Source organism: Carcharhinus amblyrhynchos, chromosome 1 (assembly GCF_965287045.1).
Source record: "Carcharhinus amblyrhynchos chromosome 1, sCarAmb.v2.hapA, whole genome shotgun sequence".
NCBI lineage: Eukaryota > Metazoa > Chordata > Chondrichthyes > Carcharhiniformes > Carcharhinidae > Carcharhinus > Carcharhinus amblyrhynchos.
Window position 1 is genome coordinate 155,211,245 of NC_137324.1, and position 21,202 is coordinate 155,232,446.

At 42.4% G+C, this 21,202-nt stretch overlaps 1 protein-coding gene across 3 annotated transcripts in view; it reads left to right on the forward strand.

The window, feature by feature from the left end:
- inpp4b (inositol polyphosphate-4-phosphatase type II B) overlaps positions 1-5,018 on the forward strand; it is a 708,475-nt gene extending 703,457 nt beyond the window's left edge. For 2 of the 3 annotated variants that reach the window (XM_080194035.1, XM_080194025.1), the window contains exon 25: positions 1,411-2,279. In XM_080194035.1, coding sequence (XP_080050161.1) covers positions 1,411-1,579 — 169 coding nt within the window. In that variant the 3' untranslated portion in view covers positions 1,580-2,279. Of the gene's footprint in view, positions 1-1,410; positions 2,280-3,627 lie in introns of those variants that run through there. The other variant, XM_080194015.1, reaches the window with a different exon arrangement.
- The last annotated feature ends 16,184 nt before the right edge of the window (positions 5,019-21,202 follow it).

Genomic DNA, 21,202 nt, shown 5'->3' on the forward strand with positions numbered 1-21,202 from the left:
CAACTCATGCAGTCACAAAGCAGTGGAGAAGGCTGCAGAGAATAATCCAGAGGAGTGTTCTAAACTTCCGCCTTTGCCTTCATTCTATTTCTCATCCACACAATTTGTCTGGAGGAATCACCCAGAGAAATATATTCAATGTGGTGTATATGTTAAGGGCTCCAAACTCGATCATTCAGTCATTGCCCTTGACTTCAGCAACATCTCTCTGCTATTTGAATGTGTCCAACGTCAAGTTTCAATGAGCCAGTGATTCTCTCCTGCTTTACATCATAGCGTCCTACAGCGGTGGGAGGATTGGAGTAATCAGTTGCTTCAATCCATCAGGTTTTCTCATGAATGTTTTATGAGCCGTACCAACTTTCAGCCTCTCCAATTTGTCTTGTGGGATTGTCTGAGAGATAACAGAAAAACCTATGTGGATGAAAGAGCTGAATGTCTTTGTGGTATAAGTCTCCCCACGTTAGTGACTTGGCCTATCTCTGCAGCCTTCTCCACTGCTTTGTGACAGCACAGACTATGTACTTCTCCAGTTCTGATCCACACGCTGTGCTTTGTTCCCATTCTACTTCACTTCCACAAAACCTTCACCTCAATTTGCAACTCAAGAAAGTTTCTCTTAGACCCACAAAAAAGTGTGACCCTCTCCTGTACTGGCTGTGCAAATCCCTTCTACTTCCTGAGATCACTTCATGCATCAAGCTGCCCTTGCAGCCAGGTGGAGTAAACTGATTAGAAGCAAATTACTGCAGTTGCTGGAATCTGAAACCAGAAGTGAAAATGCTGTAAAATCTCAGCAGGTCTGGTAGCATCTGTAAGGAGAGAAAAGAGCTGACGTTTTGAGTCCAGATGACACTTTGTCAAAGCTTGACAAAGGGTCATCTGGACTCAACATCGGCTCTTTTCTCTCCTTACAGATGCTTCAAGACATGCTGAGATTTTCCAGCATATTCACTTTTGGAGTAAACTGATTATCTGCCCTCTCGCCGCCAGTAAGGTACCACAGGATGCCTGCTCGGTGCTTGCAGTTCATCTGTTGGATGTAAAATTAGTCTCCGTGCTCAACATGTATTTTATATTAACTGTCGCCTTTTGATATGTTTACACTTCAAACCATTGGGATTTTAGACCAGGTACACCTGACATTAAGGTCTTTTCATTTGACGAGGAAGCTCACGTAATTTTTTTTCCCATGTTTCCCATTCTCATTTTAATATTCAAATCCATTTTCTTCACTCCTTGCATCCTTTTCAAGATTCTGTTTTGTTTTCCGTCTGCGCCTTGTGTGTGATGCCTGTCTTTCCTCGAATACAGTAACCTTTTCTAATTACTTTGCATAATCTTGAAGTAACGTTGTTTTCTTTTCACTTTTTTTGCTGTGCGTTACTGGCCTGCCTCTCTGACTAACAGCAGTTATGCCAAGGGAACAATGAATGAAACGGATGACCCTGAGGCAGACTCTGATAACAGACCAACTTCAAGCCACTTCTATCCTGTCGCCTTGCTGCTTGTCAGTTCACACTTGTTGGTAGTGTGGCTGATTTTAAGTCTTGCTTTACTCTTGGCCAAATATCAATAAAATGCACTTCTTTACTACATCATTTTGTAACTAACAATGTATTCATGTAGATAAATACGACTTGGTTTGTAACACGACTAACATGTTTGTAAGCCTAAAGTAATTGTATTCCTTTGTTTGGAAAACTGTTCTGAACGACTTAATTTATCTCACTGTCTTTGCATTAATGATTTTCATTGCTAATTTTGTGGCAATTTGTTGCTTCTGGGCTGAGTTATGCATTATGTTACTATTAAGATTTACTTTCAAATGTTTCACATAAAATCCTGGTCTGTTATTCTTAAACGGGTGAATATGGTAATTGTAAAAGATATTTGTTTTCTTAAAATGGCAAAATATGGAAAAAAAATGTAAATGTATAAAATCATGCTATATTTTTGGTCAGAAATCTATTGAGGGCAGTCCTAAATAAAAAAAAATAGTTCATTGAATCTGAAACATGCTGAAAAGCTTTGCAAATAATTTACATATTCAATTTGATATACATAAACAGAAATGCAAGGCCTATTTTATGTATTAAAATATAATGATCTAAAAAAAACTGGCAACTCCACTCCCATGAAGTGCAGCATTCTTTGTATGCTTTCTTTGTTTCAATGTTTCAATTCTTGCTGAAACTCAAGCCTCGATTTTAACTGGGGCCAGAAGTGCAGCAATGAGTTGCTTCTGGGTTGAGTTATGCATTACTTTACTTTGAGTGTTCAGGGCTGAAGTATGTGACATGCTCCCTCGGCCGTGAAAGCATGACATTCCTCCCCCCGCCACCCCCCCCCTGCCCCGCCCCGCACCAAGCCATTTAAACTCTTTGACCACATTTAAATGTTCAAATCAGGCTCCTATCCTAACTGAGCTGGCATTAATGACAAGATGTTTGGTGGGCTTGAGCAGAAAGTCATGTGGAGACTCTTGTAAGAGGTCCCCCGGTCATGGGGATGGTGGCATCTGAGGCAATGGCAGTCACAGGAATGAGAAGAGAATCCATGTCAGTAGTGGCTTTAAGGTATTTAAATGACCAGATATAAATGCCTATTGGATATATTTGGACTCTGACGAGTTGACAAGGCGCCCTTGACACTGGTGGAAATACCTGGAGAACATTCAGTTTTCCATGAATTAGCAGAACTGGCTGTGCAAAATTCTGATATTTAACTGGTTTCAAAATGGTGGTGCCATATCTATTAACATAATGTTATTACCCAACATACATTATATACCCATATTTTCGCAAAATGCTTCAATGTATAACATTATGTCCATCAGCTGCCATTATATCATGTAACAGGCTTTTGTTCAGCACCATTTCTAAGCAGTATGTTATGTGGACAATTTGCATGGTGTAGATGCTCTGAAATTTGCAAGTTGCTTTAGATGAAACCAGAACAAGAAACAAAAAAGACTCCAAAGCCAGTATGAACACGGAAATAATCACAGGGATAAACCTCATTCTGCCATCAAAGCAAGTCCATCTAAAGATTTTTTTTTAGTTGTAAATCCTTACATTTTCTGTTTTCCCTCCATTGATTTGCATGTGTACATCTCTTGCTGAAAGGAATATTTCCACAACGGAGCACACCCCTGCATGTGTATTAACCCCTGCTACAGTATCAATAGGATGGGTTAGTGATTGGGGCAGAAAGTCTACAGCAGAGCCAAAAATGGTTTAACGAGCACATAATGTGCACCTTTGATGTTTGTTGGTTTGAATTATAAAGCAAAGCAACTAAGACTAATTCTATTTATGCAAATTTTCTTTGCAAAACTAAATCCTATAATGAAGTATATAAATAATGTGTGTGTATATATATATATATATATATATATATATTAAAAAGTCTATTAATAGTTCCATTTCAATGAACAATTGATTACTTTGGCCTGCTCTACAGATTGACTTGTGTAAGATGTATCATCACCTGTGTTAAATAAATGTAGATGATTACCTAGTTATTTTTACTTATTGAAAATGTTGCAGCCAATGTTTAATAAATCAAATCTTTTTTTTCCTTTTCTGGTAGTATTATGAGGTGTATTTTTTTCCTTTTTACCAGAGAAGGATGTCGAATAGAAAATGCACAGAAGAATATAAATTGCAGGAAATATGCATTCAACATGATTCAACTGATGGCATTCCCAAAATACTACAGGCCACCAGATGGGACATATGGAAAAGCAGACACTTAAAACTTAATTTCATTTGTAAGCACACAGTTTACAAAAATATTCAGGTTTTGATTAGCTCCAAATAGAGAGTGAGTAATTTTTTTTTGACGGAGTGATATATCCACTGAAGACATCCATCCTCGGGAATCTTTTTATTCACGTCAAAGCAAATCACTGAAATTGTGTACAGCCCTTTTTCATTTTTCTTTTATTTTTGAGGGCTAGGATATAGCTATTGTTCCTTGATGATGTTGCGTGAAAAACACCAGCGATTAAAATGTGCCCATTCCGTCCAAAAAGAAATAACTTGTGTTTTAAAAAAAAGACATTTAAATGGGTAATCTTTGTACAAATGATCTTGAGAGTGCTTGTACAGCAGATTATTGTCCACAACAGCATCATCACTTGTTGTGGTTGGGTGCTCTTTAAAGCTATTAAGTAATATTTAAAAGCAATTGTTTATTACTTTAAGGAAATACACACATTGCTGAGTGGGCCATGGTCAGACAAGACACTCAGCTCAGGTGCAATACAGGAATCTGTGACATGAAGAAATTATTGGTGGTATTTATGTCAAAATATTTTATTGTTTGGTAATCAGCACAATGTACTCTCATAAAAGAATGAGTATAACATGTGTTTATGTCTCTGATCACAGTATGTGTTACTTCAGTTGGCAGCTGGTTGCTGTTGCTCAGACACTGACAAAATAAATTAGCGTGTACAAAATTTGAATGTTGCCCAAAAAAAGCAGCATGTCGAGGCTTTCTATCTTGCACCCATCAGGACACTTTGCAAGAATACCAATGTAAGAAGAATGCAACAATTTATACGGTATGAGAACAGAATTTTGGTTGGCAAGTGGACTCGTTTACTTGCCAACCAATCAGCATTTTCTTCATGCAGTGTAAATTGTTGTTTTCCCTTTGTATTGGTATTTTTGTGTGGTGTCCTGATGAGTAAACGATGAAAAGCTTTGACTTTTTTTGAGCAGTACTCAAATTAGAGCATCTGCAACATATTTACACAAATTACATGTACTAGAGTCACAGGATTTCAATAGTCTGAAAATGTGGGTTTGGCTAGTTGAATGCAATAAGGTCCATTTCAATTTTCAAAATATGCACGCCTCTGTTAAATAATACCTGTAAAAGAAAACAGAAAACTTGTGTTATTGTAATGCTGAATATTATAAAGTAGAGCTACACAAATGTACAGAATGCAGGACATTTTATTCATGATATTCATAAAATAAATGATGCCTTAATATTTTTTCCAAGAGCCATTCATATGTTAGATTTCTTGTGGTCCTGAAGCAATCAAATTGACTGATAATTATGATGACCGCTCTGGCAGCAAAGTAAAGCACTAAATTGAAATGAATGACAACATTTCAGAAAGATATCTGCCAAGGTATCCATGGAATTCTACCTCATCAAAGATTCCAACATCTTCGCAACAGGAGAAAATTGATCAAAATTCTAGGAAAATACAGAGTGAGTAGGTACAGTGTTAGAGCCAGTAAAAGGCTATCACCTGTATCCAAACTTCAAAATAATCTATTTATCACATTGATTGAGTGGATCACATTGGTCCATTCTTCCATCACCACTCTCTTCATCCCCTTCCCACGCAACCTTCTCTTGCTATCGCAGAAGGTGTAACACCTGCTCTTTTACCTCCTCCCCACCTCACTGTCCAAGGGCCCATCAAGTGATGCAGCATTTCACTTGCATCTTCTCCAGTTTGGTTTACTGTATTTGCTGTTCCCAATGTGGCATCCTGTACACTGGGGAGACTAAACACAGACTGTGTCCACTTTGCAGAATACCTTTGCTGTCGCTTGTCATTTCAATTCAGCATCTTACTCTCATGCCCATCTGAGGCCTGCTGCAAAGCTCCAGTGAAACACAATGCAAGTTAGAGGAGCAGCATCTCATCTTTACATTAGGCACATTACAACTCTCAGGATTCAACATCTAGTTCAACAACTTTAGACTGTGAACTTCCCCTCTATCTTTACCGCTTCCCCTTTTTTTAATTCTGTTATTCAGTTTCCCTATCTAATCCCAACAATACACCATCCCTCCCCTCCGCAAATGGCCACAGTCCCTTTTTCAGTTTTGTTCCCACTAAGCACTGACCACCAATCTCCGATTAGCACACTCTGCTATTCCACATTTGCACTCCTCAATGTAACATTCTTATTAACACTCTTCACTCCCTACTGGCACTATTAACATCCCCTCTGTCTCATGTCCATGACCTCTTTGTCAAACTCTCCTTAACTCCGACCTGTCACTGACTTTCCATTCTGTCTCCAGGTATATAATTCATCACATTTCTATCCCTTTTCAGTTCTATAGAAGGATCAACGGACTTGACGTTAACTGTAGGTAGAATTTTCCCATCCAGCCCAACGTCCTGCAAAGGTCTGTTGATCTTGGGTGGGATTTTCTGGTCTTGGGGCGACTGCAGCTGGAAAATCCCGCTCTGTACTTCCCTTTTTACAGATGCTGCCAGACCTGCTGAGTTTATCCAGCACTTTCTGTTTTTATTTCAGATTGTAATTTTGGTGTAGGAGGTATTACTTGTGTTCAGTTTGTATGCTGGCAGGGACAAAATAGATGAATAGTTATACATATGGGAGTAATCTGTTTCCTGTGGGGATGATGCACTTACCATTCTAGACTGACTCAGCCACCTGGACATCATGTGTTGAAACGTTGTGTACTGGCAATGAAGGTCTCCTCACCAGTGATGTTTCAAAGGCTCATGCAATACTCAAGGTTAGATGCTGTTTTGACTCCTGACTATCATTTCACTCCTAGGTCTTTTTCGTTGTTCTCCGTCATTCATCAGAGCTCATGTTCTTTACAAACAAAGCTTTAGTTGGTTTTGCACTACTACTACCGTTTGCCTCTCAAATTGTTTATAAACTTGAATGGTCTGGTCCAATGGCCTCTGGGTGGAGAGCACCAAGGAAGCCATCCAAAAGCAGGAGACACTGCTAGAAAAAAGGAGGAGGGCATTTTCAGGAGGTATCCACAGAGGGTCTTTAGGGAGCAATTGTCTTACATCAGCAATTGATGAGGTGCCATAATTTTACCAAGAAGCTACCAAGCTACGTCCGCTGAGGCAAACATAGACAGCCCTGCATGCGGCTGTCATTATGATAAGTTGCTCTAAACCTTTATGCCACAGCCTTGTTCCAGGCTACAACAGATGATGTCAAAAAACATCACTCTGTTGGCACTGCACTGCTGTACTGATGATTTAACTTTCACTCCAGGAATGGCCTCGACCCACACTGTGGGTATCACAACTTTTATGGTAGAGACATAAATGCTCCATGAAGGACAGATAAGGGATGTAGAACAGCCAGGCTGTCAAGTTATTTAAATCCCCTGCCCTCTAAATTTTGCAGGGGTGGTGAAATGGCCTATTTAAGAGGGGGCAACAAAAAATTGTTGTACCCGTTTCAACTTTCTGGCGTATCATTATAACATTATTACTTTTTGACTGCTTCCACAATCATGGGGAGAAAGTTAACGGTTTGATTGATAGCTCCAAGAGGCTTAGCTGTCTTTGATGTGGGGTTATAAATATAAATATTTGTTTTTTTTTAATAATGGATTAAGTATTTGATTTGGATTTGAATGTATTTTCTGGGCTTTAGAACAAAGAACAAAATCAGCCTGGGAAACAGGCCCTTTGGCCCAACGAGCCCGCGCCGCCATCTCGACACCACCAGTCCCCCTACTCCACCCACAATCCCTGTCTAATGTTTTATGGCCATCCAGATTGAGGGAATCTGATTTAAGGACAATTTATTCCTGCCAATCAGCCTAACAGCACATCTTTGGGGTGTGGGAGGAAACCGGAGCACCCGGAGAAAACCCACGCAAGCACGGGGAGAATGCGCAAACTCCCACAGACACCGGCCCAAATCCATGTGCCTGCACAGCAATCAGCGATAGTCACTGAGCTGTCGTCTTGCCCAGTATCTGGTCCAGTTTAGGCACACTAACGACATGAAGCACTAGGCCAATCTTGAACAACCAAGAGCAGCCCCAGTACGACCCATCGCGTGTATGCCCCTCGGACACGAGGTGAACCGACTTAAAACCCGGTCGACGCGCTTTCGGCGATTATATTGGAAATGAGACCTCCCACCCGCGTGGGAGGCACCAGCGCCGGTGCGGGCGACATCCCCGGGGCCGGCCCCCGTGAGACTTTTAATGAAGAAAAGTGTTTTTTTATAAAGTGAACAACAAAGTGAAGTTTTTAGATATTTAGAACGTCATTTTATTCCATCTCAGCATGCTCTGCCCAGGGTGGATACTCATGAGTTGGCGTGAGATATAAGGGTAAAGGTGGTGAGTGGGTGGCATGGGTTGCCATGAGTTGGCACTATGTGGGCATAGAGGCAATAAAGGGCTGTTGGGATGAGTGAGGTGGTTGTATTGATACGCTGGCTCTAAGGAGCTGGGTGAGTTGGGAGGGGGCATGAATTGGCACTAACTTAGGTGATGTAAGGGGTTATGAGGATGTTGTGGGGATAGAAGAGGCCTTGGGGATAAGTGTGGTTCATGAGTTGGCACTAACGTAAGGAGGCATAGGGGCTATAAGGAGCTGTAGGGATAAATGGAGTGGCACGTGTTGCATTTACTTGGCTTAGGGACTATAAAGGGCCAAAAGGATGAGTGGAAGGCATGAGTTGGTATATAGAGCATATAAGACGCCACGGGAGGGTTCATAGGTTGACATGAGTTGGTATGGATCAGGTATGGGGGCTGGGTGAGAGGGCAAGGAGGTGTAAGCGTTATGGGGGAGCAGGCATAATATTTTATAGCACAACCGGGACCAAGTCCCAGAGAAGGGAGACAGTCATTTAACCAGCCAGCTTCAACATTTGGCATTCATCCAACTGCAGCATCTGCCCCCTTCCTGGGCATGTGAAGCCAAGAAATTTCACAACATCCATTATCTGCCTCTCTGATAAAAGGCCAGCCACTGATCTTTAACATTTCAATTAGATCACTCCACAGTCTTTTATCTAGCTTTTCTATTACATACAACTTCTTGAGTCTTGTTCACCTTCTGAATCTTTTCTGAACCTTCTACAATGCAATCGATATCAATCTTAAATAATCTTATGTGAACTTAGCAGGTAGAAATGAGAGGTAAGTTGCTATTTGTGAATCTATCTTTTTATTGCTTTTATTTCGTATTGATTAAGAATTGTCTATACATGTTGGAGATTGTAAATATGTGCTATTCTTTCTTGGATTTTCCAATCAGCTACCCATTTTTCTGAAGCAGAGACATGTATCACTGTGATGGCCTTTGACTCACAAACAATGCAGTGAGGATCATAGAATCCCAACAGTACAGAAGGAGGCTATTTAACCTTGAGTCTGCATCAACGACAATCCCACCCAGCCTCTATCCTCTTAACCCCATGTATTTACCCTACTAGTCCACCTGACACTAAGGGGCAGTTTATTATAGCCAGTCAACCTAATCTATGCATCTTTTTGGGAGGAAGCTGAAATGCCCACAAGAAATCCACACAGACACAGGGAGAACGTGCAAACTCCACCCATTCACCTGAAGTCGCAATTGAACCCGGGTCCCTGACATTGTGAGGCAGCAGTGTTCACCACTGTGCCACCATGCCGTGGTAAAATTTGTAATTTAAAATGCCTTTGGAATCTGTAATTAGTATAGAATGTTTGAAAAGGACTTGTAAAAGATTGTATCAATGGCACAGGGATAAATTGTAATTTGGGTAATGAGAAATACTGGTGTCTGTGATCCTTGATCTGAAAACAGCACCAACAGGAGCGAAGTTAGCATACAAAAGCCAAATGGTCAGATACAGAGAGGAACAAAGAAACTACTGCTGTAAAGAACAAAGGGCGCTGCAGCAGAGAGGAGAGCAGACACAGCACATATTCAAGGAGCTGTATTTTATGATGCAATTGAAAAGAACAAAAAAAAAATTTAGAGCAGAGATTGTGAATTGGACAATTCTATGCTTATGCTTTAGTTTTGCCAGAGCCCACCAGGTCATATACCAAGGTTTATTAAAAGGATCAGGTGAACGAGTCTCTGAGAAACCTGTGCCATCGAGACTGTTCCCTAAGGAAGTTCTGCAGGGGTGTGCTGTTCAGGTGACCGTGGATGGCATATTTCTGCTGATGAACATGACTCAAGGACTAAATCAACTGAGTGGGAAAATGTGAAGTCTGATGTACCAAAGACCAAGTTAGAGAACTTTAGAACTGCACATGTCTGCAGAGTGTGATTTGGGTGTTTGTGTAAAACATGTCATTCTTGTCTTATTATTTAAAGTGAACTTTACTTTTTTTAATGAAATATCATTTGCTTGTTAATTCAGGTTTAATTTATGTTGGTTCTGATTCACGTTAAAGTAAAAGCTCCGAAAAGTGAAATCTTGGCAATTTTTCATTTGGGGTCATTTGGCAAATTCAATTATTTTAGTTTACATTCTCCCCATGGGGATCTACCACCGATCTGTACCAAAAGGAATATTAAACTGTGGCCTGTTAAAATCCTAAAAAAAAAGCAATTAATCTAAAATGGACATTTGTGCATAACAGAATAGGCGTTAATGTGTAATTATTTATGGGCTCACTGAATTGGGCAGAACAATTAAACTTATTGATGGAATAATTTTTAGAAACCAAGATTTTAAAGCTTCATAGCGAACAACTGGCCAGTCAGATGACAACTAACCTACATCGCCTGCACTTTCTCCCCAAATACATCACAGGTCAGAATAGACACAATAGCTGCAGGTTAGTATGTAAATTGCTTGCTGTTTATTACTCCCAAGCTGGCATTTAATACAAACTGACTTTGTTTCTTTGTCATTGAAATAAATAACTCATTGAGACACATTCTGATGGTCAAAAGAAACTTGTTGGAATAGAGTTGGTGTCACTGTACTTTTAATGTTTGCCTCTATTTCTGATTAAGTTAGCAACTAACTATTCCAGCTACTCACTGTGCATAGATAAGATGGATCAGGGAACACCAGCTATGTGGCATCAGTCTGACTGATTTATTTGATAATACTCACAAGCTTTTGAGGGGACTGCCTCCTCGAACTCTCCATTCACCTGACGAAGAGGCAGTCCCCTCGAAAGCTTGTGAGTATTATCAAATAAATCGGTTGGACTAAAACCTGGTGTTGTCAGACTTTTTACTGTGTTTACGCCAGTCCAACTCCGGCATACCCACATCAGTCTGGCACATGGTTCAATGTCAGAAAATGCTAGAAAATCTCAGCAGATCTGACATCATCTGTGGACCGAGAATAAAGTGCAGATGCTGTTGGAGCTGTTGAGATTTTCCAGAATTTTATGTTTTTGTTTCAGGTTCCAGCATCTGCAGTATTTTGCCTTTAACATGGTTCAAGGTGCCTTTTTATCCAGGAGTTCAGCATTGACCTGTATCTGCCCCGAGTTTAGTGAGACAGATACAGGAGGCATAGCTGTGCTTTTCTGTTACTTCTATGGGACTGTGCTCATATTGGAAACATTTCTGCACTCGTTCCAGGAATAATCTTACAGCAAGAAACTGTCACTGCTTTACTGTTCAGGCTTTGGTTTAATATTGCAGTTTGAGCATTGACGTGTAACTGGAGCCTGACCTCTGTATTTAAAGAGGGCCCTGCCAGCTTGGAGCTAATGACCTCACATTGGCAAGTTAAATTTTCAGTCAATAAGATCATGATGGGAAAGGATTGGGTAAATCCCCCACTTTATTTGAACTTCCCAATCCACACTGCTCCATCAGACATCCCCAACGTGGTGCCTGGATTTTACGAGCTCCCCAATGGAATTGTTTTCAGCAGGTGGCCAAGCCCACCACCTTCCCACCTACCCCAATCCTGCATTAATTATACTTCTGGTGGATGAGCACCAAAACTGGCAGGGTGCCCGCCATGTATAAATAGATAATAAAGGGTCATTCAGTTTTATTAACAAGCCTAATATTCTGAGTAATATGTTGTCTACACCATAGCATGGTTGCTGTGGGAGTGGGCAGGCTGTTTGTAAAGGCCAGCGTGAACAGAAATGGGATCCTTCACTCCACATCCCCTTCCCTCTCCCAAGATGTCACCCCCCCCCTTGCCCTTCTTTCTGCACCACTGCCTGAGTAATCACAGATTCAGATTGGCCAGCAGCTCCTGAGGGCAGGACCACATTCCGAGTCTGCAAGACCCACACTCCAGCAATTTAGCCCACATGCAGCGTGTTATGGCTGCATGAAATGTATCAGTTTCTGACCAACTTTTCTTCCGGGATGGGGAACCGAGCAGTTTTTTTTTTAATTCATTCTGTGGGACATCAGTGTCACTAGCTGGCCCAGCATTTATTGCCCATCCCTATTGAGAGTCAACTACATTGCCACGGCTCTGGAGCCATATGTAGACAAGACAGGTAAGGGCAGCAGATTTTCTTCCCCAAAGGACATTAAGGTTTTTCTGACAATCGACAATCGTTTCATGATCATCACTAGGTTCTTAATTCCAGATATTTTTTAATGAATTCAAATTCTCCTCTGCTGTGTTGGGATTCGAACCCAGGTCCCTCGAGCATTCGCTGAGTTTCCGGATTAGTAGTCTAATTTTAATACCACTAGGCCATCGCCTCCCACTATGGGAGTTAAAAGCTGATGAGTCGAGCGAAGTGTGTGTCAAAATGGTTATGCTAGGATTATCTTTACCTAAACAATTTAACCTTTGATCCGGAAACCCAGTGTAGAATTGGGAAAAGTTTAAATTAAAATGGTTATGTTGAAAGCTTGTTGCAGATATCACAAAGTAAGTAATTAAAGGCCTAATAGTATTAACGTTAGACTGTTTATCTAGAAACTCAGCAAACATTCTGGGGACTCAGGCTCAAATCCCACCACAGCAGATGATGGAATTTGAATTCAAAAAATATTTGGAATTAAAAATCTACTGATGACCATGAAAAACCCTAATATCCTTTAGGGAAGGAAATCTGCTGTCCTTACCTGGTCATGCCTACATGTGACCCCAGAGCCACAACAATGTGGTTAACTCTCAATTAAGGATGGGTAATAGAGAACTCAATTAAAGCATAAGAAATGCCAAAATCATCAAAGAATTTTGACAGTTTTGAAGGACAAGTATTTTTTTCTCTGGTGCAAAGACTGATGGGATGAAATACCAAAACATTAGAAAGCTTGCACCTTTGCAAAGCGATGCTTTGTCATAGATAATTCCACATGGTCCTATAGCCTGAGTGAGAAAATTCCTCCTCATGTCAGTCCTAAATGGCCTAGCCTGTATGCTGATACTGTGACTACTTGTTCTAAACATCCGAGCCAGGGAAACATCATCCTTGAATCCAGTCCGTCCGTCCGTCCCTGTTGGAATTTTATACATTTCAATGAGATCCCCTCTCGTTCTTCTCAACTCTAATCAATACAGGCCTAAGTCACAATAATTCTGCCATTCCAGGAATTAGTCTGGTGAACAGCCTTTGCTGCACTCTCACTATGGCAAGTATATCCTTTCTTAGGTAAGGAGATCAAAACTTCTTAGGTAAGGTGTGGTCTCACCAAGACCTTGAACAGTTACAGTAAAACATCCTTCCTCCTGTATTCAAATCCTCTTGCAATGAAGGTCAACATACATTTACCTTTGTAACTGCTTCCTGTACCTGCCTGCTTGCTTTCAGTAACTAGTGTATAGGGACACCAAGATCCTTTTGTACATCACCATTTCCCAACTTAAATAGTACTCTGCCATTCTGTTTTTCCTACCAAAGTGGATAACCCACATTGTACTGCATCTGTTAAGTATTTGTCCACCCGCTCAACTTCTCTTAAATTACATTGAAGCCTCTTTATTTCCTCCTCACCATTCAGAATTCAATCTAGTCTCGCTTTCTCAGCAAACTTGGAAATAGGACATTTGATTCTCTCATCCTGATTGCTGATATATATTGTGACTAGCTGGAGCCCAAGCATTGATCCCTGTGTACCTCACTAGCCTCCACCTGCCATTCTGAAACAGACCCATTTTTTCCTACCCTCTGTTTTCTGTCAGCTAACCAATTCTCAGTCCATACGAATATATTAAAGGGAGGGAGGGAGTGTAGCAAATGTTTACAGGTTGATTTTGGGGATGGTGGCGCTAATGTATGAGGAGAGAGTGACTAGGTAGGATTGTGTTCATTGGAGCTCAGATGAACGAGGGAAGGATCAAGGAAATGTATGTCACTGGGGACGAGGACAATTGTTTCATACTTCTGCGTCAGCATGAAACGCAATTGGACATCTGGCAAGATTTTCCGCTTCTGCCATCGATCCCACTGAACAAAAGCAGAAGCATGAAATCACATACCCCCCAACCCCCCTCGATGTCCACAGCACTCAAACACTACATTTCAGATCCAAAATAATTGCTGCATAAATAGATTGTTCTTCATCAGCCATTGGTTCTTTTGCCAAGCAATTTAAATTGTGTTCCCTTGGTTTTCAATCTTTCCACCAATGGGAACAGATATATTTTGTCCACTGTTTTCATGCATCATGATTTTGAACACCACAATCAAAATTTCCTTTGATCTTTTCTAAGGATAATAACCCCAGTTTCCCCAATCTCTGTAAGTGAAGTGTCCCTCTTCCCTGGAAAGATTGTTCCAAATTTTTTCTGCACCCCCTTGAATATCTCCACATCTTTCCTAAAGTGTGGCATCCAAAATTAGACACAATGCCCCTGTCAAGGACAATCTAATGTTTCATCAAGGTTCGTCATAATCACCTTGCTTTTGTACTCTGTGCTTCTGATTAGGACTTTTTTAACTACTTTCTCAAGTTGCCCTGTACCTTCAACGAGCATTATATATATATAAATGGCATATAATGAGACATGACATATAATGAGATGGCTCTGTTCCTGTAGTCCCTGAATTTTTTATCAGGTGGCACCATGGTTAGCTCTGCTGCCTCACTGTAGTAGGGACCCACGTTCGGTTCCAGGCTTGGATCACTCTCAGTGCGGAGTCTGCACATTCTCCCTGTGTCTGCTTCGGTTTCCTTCGGGTGCTCCGGTTTCCTCCTACAGTCCGAAAGACAAGCTGGTTAGTTGCACTGGCCATGCTAAATCCTCCCTCAGTGTACCCGAACAGATGCTGGAATATGGCGACTAGGGGATTTTCATACTAACTTCATGGCACTGTTAATGTAAGCCTCCTTGTTACACTAATAAACTTTTAAGCTGAATACATGGTCTTGTAATCCATAATGAATTTGAGATTTTTGTCATCTGCATATTTTGAAATTGTGCACAGATTAGTCTAAAGTTTCTTTATTAGTTACAGGTAAGGCTGACATTAACACTACAATGAAGTTACTGTGAAATTCCCCTAGTCGCCACACTCCAGCGACTGTTTGGGTCAGTGCACCTAACTAGCGTGTCTTTTAGACTGTGGGAGGAAGCCAGAGCATCCGGAGGAAACCCACACAGACACGGGGAGAACGTGCAAACTCCACAGAGACAGTGACCTAAGCTGGGAATTGAACCCGGGCCCCTGGTGCTGTGAGACAGCAGTGCTAACCACTGTGCCACCCCATTGATATATATCATTGATATATGCCAAGAATGTATGTGTGTATATGTGTATATATATATATATAATTCTTTTATGTCTTCTGTCCATTAACTCTACAAGTTACTTCCTTTACTGCAACAAATGCATCATTTCATTATTTGTTAAAAATAATTAGTTATCTGGCTTCAATAGGTAACTAAAATACACTTAAGCCAGCTGAGCCTGAATGCAACTGAAAACCATTTTGCTTTGGCTTGGCCAAGACCCTCCTTGAAGATTATGTTTAAAAATGTTTAAGAGCTCTTTGGCTGGAATCTTATCACCATTCACACCAGCAGGATTTTCCCATCCCGCTGCAGTGAATGGAGATTTGACTGGACGCCAAATTCTCTGACCTCACTGCAACAGGAATGTGGTGTGAACTGCTGGTACGATCGCACCCTTCACCTCTGAAGAGTGTTAAAGTTAAGAAGTTTGAGGTAAACAATTGTCTCCAGGACCAATTGTTCTTGCTCAGTAAAGGCTTGGACTTTTCAGAAGACTTCAACATGGAGACATGTCAGCTCTTATTTGTGAGAGTCCCAGTGAGGCTTCACATGGCCCAAGGGAGTGGAATTTTCTGGATAGCCCAAACCGCTCAGCCAATGCTGTATTACCAAAGACCCAAAGTATACCATATAAATAGAAGCACTTATACAACAACACAATAACACTCACCATTTGAATTGCCTGATATCGTCGTTTTTAAATGTAGCATTTCATTAAAATGTTGTGAAAGAAGGCCAAATGGAGGAAAGGATTTGCAAGTTATTCGACACATTGTCTGACATGGGAAGTGAGGCAGAATATGACAAAACTAAGAATGGTCCAACTTATCATTTTTCTTCTGAGCAAACTATATTAAGTGTTGGACTTTCCAGTCAGCTGGAAAACAACTCTCTTTAAAGAAGGCTGCCCACAAAGGTCTAATGATCTCCATGGTGTGAAGTTCTCCTTTCCTGGGGGAGTTTTTAATTTGTGTCTGAGTCAAGGGATGTCTGGGGTTCCAGCATCAGTGAAGTCAGCAAGCAAATTAAGCTGCCCATCACAATTTTTTTAAGTTTAAATTTATTTGCTAGTGTCACAAGTAGACTTACATTAGTACTACAATGAAGTTACTGTGAAAATCCCCTAGTCACCACATTCTGGCACCTGTTCAGGTACACACTGAGGGAGAATTTTAGCATAGCCTATGCACCTAACCCACGTGTCTTTTGGACTTTGGGAGGAAACTGGAGCAAACTCATGCAGACACAGGAAAAATGTGCGGTCTCCCCACAGATAAGTGACCCAAGTTTGCAATTGAACTGAGGTCCCTGGTGCTGTGAGGCAGCAGTGCTCACCACTGTGCCATTCAAGTCAAGGGAGCTCCAAGCATCCAGTAACACTGATGTCAGCAAGCAGGTTAAGCTGCAAATCACAGAGGGACTCGCACGTCTCAAACAAGGGAGTTTAAAGAGCTGTTTATCCTTCATTTTGAATTTAAATATTCAGGTCATGAAATAAATGATTGTAACTAGATTAAGATCAAAGCTACGCTATCACAAATAAAGTGGGGAAACGGTCATAAAGTGGAAATTTGGCATATCACTAGAAAGGATATTTCGCAGTAATGTGATCTGTTGAAACGGAGGAGAGAGGAGGAGAATGAAGTGTCCATCCTCTCACCAATACTGCAACATTCCCCTAAGAAAATCATGCAAACAGTGTGGCCTAAAGTTTGTGAACAGAACTCCCACTTACCTGACAAAGGAGCAGCGCTCTGAAAACTAGTGGCTTTTGCTACCAAATAATTCTGTTGGACTTGAGAACTGGCTTGGTAACAGGAGACAGAGAGTAGTAGTAGAAGGGTCCTTTTCTAGCTGGAGGTCTGTAACTAGTGGTGTGCCGCAGGGCTCAGTACTGGGACCTTTGCTATTTGTAATATACATAAATGACTTGGAAGGGGGAGTAAGTGGTGTGATCAGCAAGTTTGCAGATGACACGAAGATGGCTGGACTTGCTAATAGTGAGGAGCAGTGTCAGGCAATACAGCAGGATATAGATAGGCTGGTATATTGGGTAGAGAAATAGCAGATGGAATTTAATCCAGATAAATGCAAGGTGATGCATTTTCGAAGAAATAATGTAGTGGGGAGTTACATGGTAAATGGTAGGCCTATTAAGAGTATAGAAATGCAGAGGGACCTGGGCATGCAAGTACACAAGTCCTTGAAGGTGGCAGTACAGGTGGAGAAGGTGGCGAAGAAGGCCTATAGTATGCTTGCCTTTATAGGAAGGGGTATAGAGTATAAAAGCTGGCATCTAATGTTGCAGTTGTACAGAACATTGGTTCGCCCACATTTGGAGTACTGCGTCCAGTTCTGGTCGCCTTACTACCGGAAGGACATGGAGACCCTGGAGAGAGTGCAGAGGAGGTTTACCAGGATGCTGCCTGGCATGGAAGGACTGAGCTATGAGGAGAGATTGGGCAAATTGGGGCTGTTCTCCTTAGAAAGGTGGAGAATGAGGGGAGATCTAATCGAGGTGTATAAGATTATGAAGGGTATAGATAGAGTGAACAGTGGTAAGCTTTTTCCTAGGTTGGATACAAAAATTATGAGGGGCCATGGGCTTAGGGTGAGGGGGGCGAGGTATAATTTGGATGTTAGAGGGAGGTTTTTCACACAGAGGGTTGTGGGGGCCTGGAATGCACTGCCAAGTAGGGTGGTGAAGGCAGGCTCGCTAGAGTTGTTTAAGGTTTACTTAGGCACATGAGCAGGCTAGAGATGGAGGGATACAGGAGACTGTTCTAAATAAAGATCAAGAGCCTTGGGACATCCCTGGGAATTAAATGATTCCTATGGCCCTTCCAACATATTTTATGGCTCTCTTGTTAAAATGTTAAAATGGCGGCACGGGCTCGTTGGGCCGAAGGGCTTGTTTCCCATGCTGTGTTGTTCTTTGTTCTTTGACTTTAACCTGCTGTTGTAAGACTTCTTATTAAATTTCTCCTATAGAGGTCACAAAAAGAACGTGACCTAATGTTCAGTGTCAAAGAGTTCATGAAAAGCTGTTCATAGAAGCTGCTGCATTTGAATAATGCCTGGAGGCTTTTGTGCCTCCTCACAGTGAACCCTAGGAAAGTCCGACATAAATAATTTATAACTGTTGAGTACTGCATTTGGAACAAAAACAGAATCAGTTACAATACAGCAAACAAGGATTTATACTGGCGACAAAAATGAAACTCAGCCAAGTACTGTTCAGACTGGAGTTACAGTCTGGCATGAACAGTTCTACTCAGCTATTGTGTCTTAGTCACATTACTTTTCTAAAAAGAAACATGAGTTTTGGGCTATTCCTTTTTATTGAAAATAATGCTTGGAGATTGGCAAGCATTAACTTTGACAAGTAGCTGCCCTATATTGTATCTCAGGTGGCTACTAGCAGGCCAGCACCTGAAGCAGCTGATGGTCATATTCCCAAAGGTTAATTCAGTCTCAGTCTTTCTTTGTCCAGCTCCTTGCAAACCCCTTGCAACTTTTAACAAGCTGTTGAACAGGAATTGCCCTAGGATATTGTTTTTGTATCTCTTCTGCTGATGGCACGACTCAGCCGGAATTCTCCCAAAATAATTCTAAGTGCTGAATTCACAGAAAACCTGGAGTAATTCATGTTGATTTTTTCAGTGGAAATTCAGGCAAGAATTTCCCACACTGTGCAATGCAGAGACCACCAACATATGTATCATTTCATTTCAGGGGACAGGGCCTCTTCCCACCCAGGAGGCTGAAAGCAGCTGGGCTGTGCGCATGCGCAGTGCCCCCTGAACTGATAACTTCCCTATTGTTGGCCAGCTTGATCACTGGCCAGCCATGTGACCCCTCCAGCCTCCCTATAGCCCAATTGCAGGCCACCTGACCATTCCCAGGCCAGCCCTAACTCCTGAACCTCTGTCCCAGACCACCCCTATATCCAGCACCCCCCCCTCAACAGTTAACCCCCCCACCCAGCAGTGCCAATTCCAACCCCCCACAAACCCTTCCCCCCACCTGACCCCACCCTTCCACCAACCTGCCCTAATCACTGCCCTCCTTAGTTGACCGATCCCGATGCAGAGTGGCAGCAGGAACCCCCCCCCTTCAACCCCACCAATTGCCTGTAAAGCCCTGCCCTGCCTCCCTTTTTGCCCCTTAGGCAGTGCCAGAGGGCCTAGGCTGGCATTGCTAAGGTAGCCATGCTCAGGGCACACCATCCCCCTGCCAACCCACCTCCTGGGAGCCCTGATTATCCCGTGCCCCCTGCCCCCTTACTCAAGCTGGGTCAGGCCAGCAACTTCCCAAAAGTGGGGAGCTATTGTAAACCCTGCTGGACTGAAACATTCTGGCCGGGTGGGAGAAACTTGTGAGCCTGGAGAATCCAGTCCCAGGCCTGCTAGTAGCATTTAAATGATAATTAAAATATTATTAAATGCTAGCCCTGCCTCCCCGCTGATTTCCGATACAGAGCAGACCTCGCCGGAAATCCAGCCCTGGGCAACACTAGCGAATCCCACGTGATTCTCCCAGCCTGCTGCACTTCGCTAAAACATTAGTATAACAGGATGGGAGAATTGTGGCCCTTGTTTGTCTTTTCTCTTTTAAACTAAAGGGCCAGAACTTACCCATTCCCCAGCATCGGATTTGGTGGGTATCCAAAGATGCATTGGGGAATTTCTGTTGGAAGTTCCCATGTAAAAGCTTATACGACAATTCTCCAGAGGCGCTAACTTCCCCTGGGCAATTATGTTGGGTTTGAAACCTTCTGGTAAAGTGATTTAAATGACTAACATTCGATGGTTCTGACAGTTTTACACACTGAAAGACTTAGGAGGTGAAGAAGCACTCTTAACTTCAGCGTAACTTTTTAAAACTTCCAGACTCAGCTGGCCACGAGACACCACACATGTCCCCCAGGAACTCCTCCCTCCCCCCACCCCACCAAGCTCCCATCACCCCTGCTCCATCCCACAGTCAAGCGACGGATCCAACAAGGCATAACCACCACCCCTCCAATCTGAAATCCACCGACCCGACCCCCATCCACACCACCACCCCTGCCCCCCCCACCCTCCCCACAATCCCCAGTCCAGATCCTCCGCTCCCTCCACCTGACCCAACCATTGATTACCATTCCAAGGAGGTTAAGGGCCCTAATGTTTATTCTAGAAAATTTTAAAATGCTACAGAGACAAATACTCATCCAAGCTACCTTATTGATTATAAGGTTCACATTGTCATCATTAATTTAACCTTTTCAGCCAATCTAACAACATAATTTCTTGTTCCCTGATTTGATTTGGTGGAGTGGGGGGGAGAGAACAAAGAACAAAGAACAACCCAGCACGGGAAACAGGCCCTTCGGCCCAACAAGCCTGCGCCGCCGCATCACCCTACACCTATTCTACCCTGCGTGTCTACGAATGGAACCCCTAACTTAGCCAGATTCAGGGGAGAATAGTGTCAATTTGGTAAAACCAATCAGCCTAAGAGCACATCTTTGGGGTGTGGGAGGAAACCGGAGCGCCCGGAGGAAACCCACGCATCCACAGGGAGAATGCACAAACTCCCACAGACACAGGCCCAAATCCATGTATCTGCACAGCTAGCAGTGCTAGTCACTGAACTGTTGTGGCGCCCGTCTACCGGTCCAGGATCAAGCACACACACCGACACGAAGTACTAGGCCACTCCCGGAACCTCCAAGAGCAGCCCACGCACGACCCACCGTGTGCATGCCCCTCGTTTAACAACGAGGTGGACCTCCACCTGCAGAATAA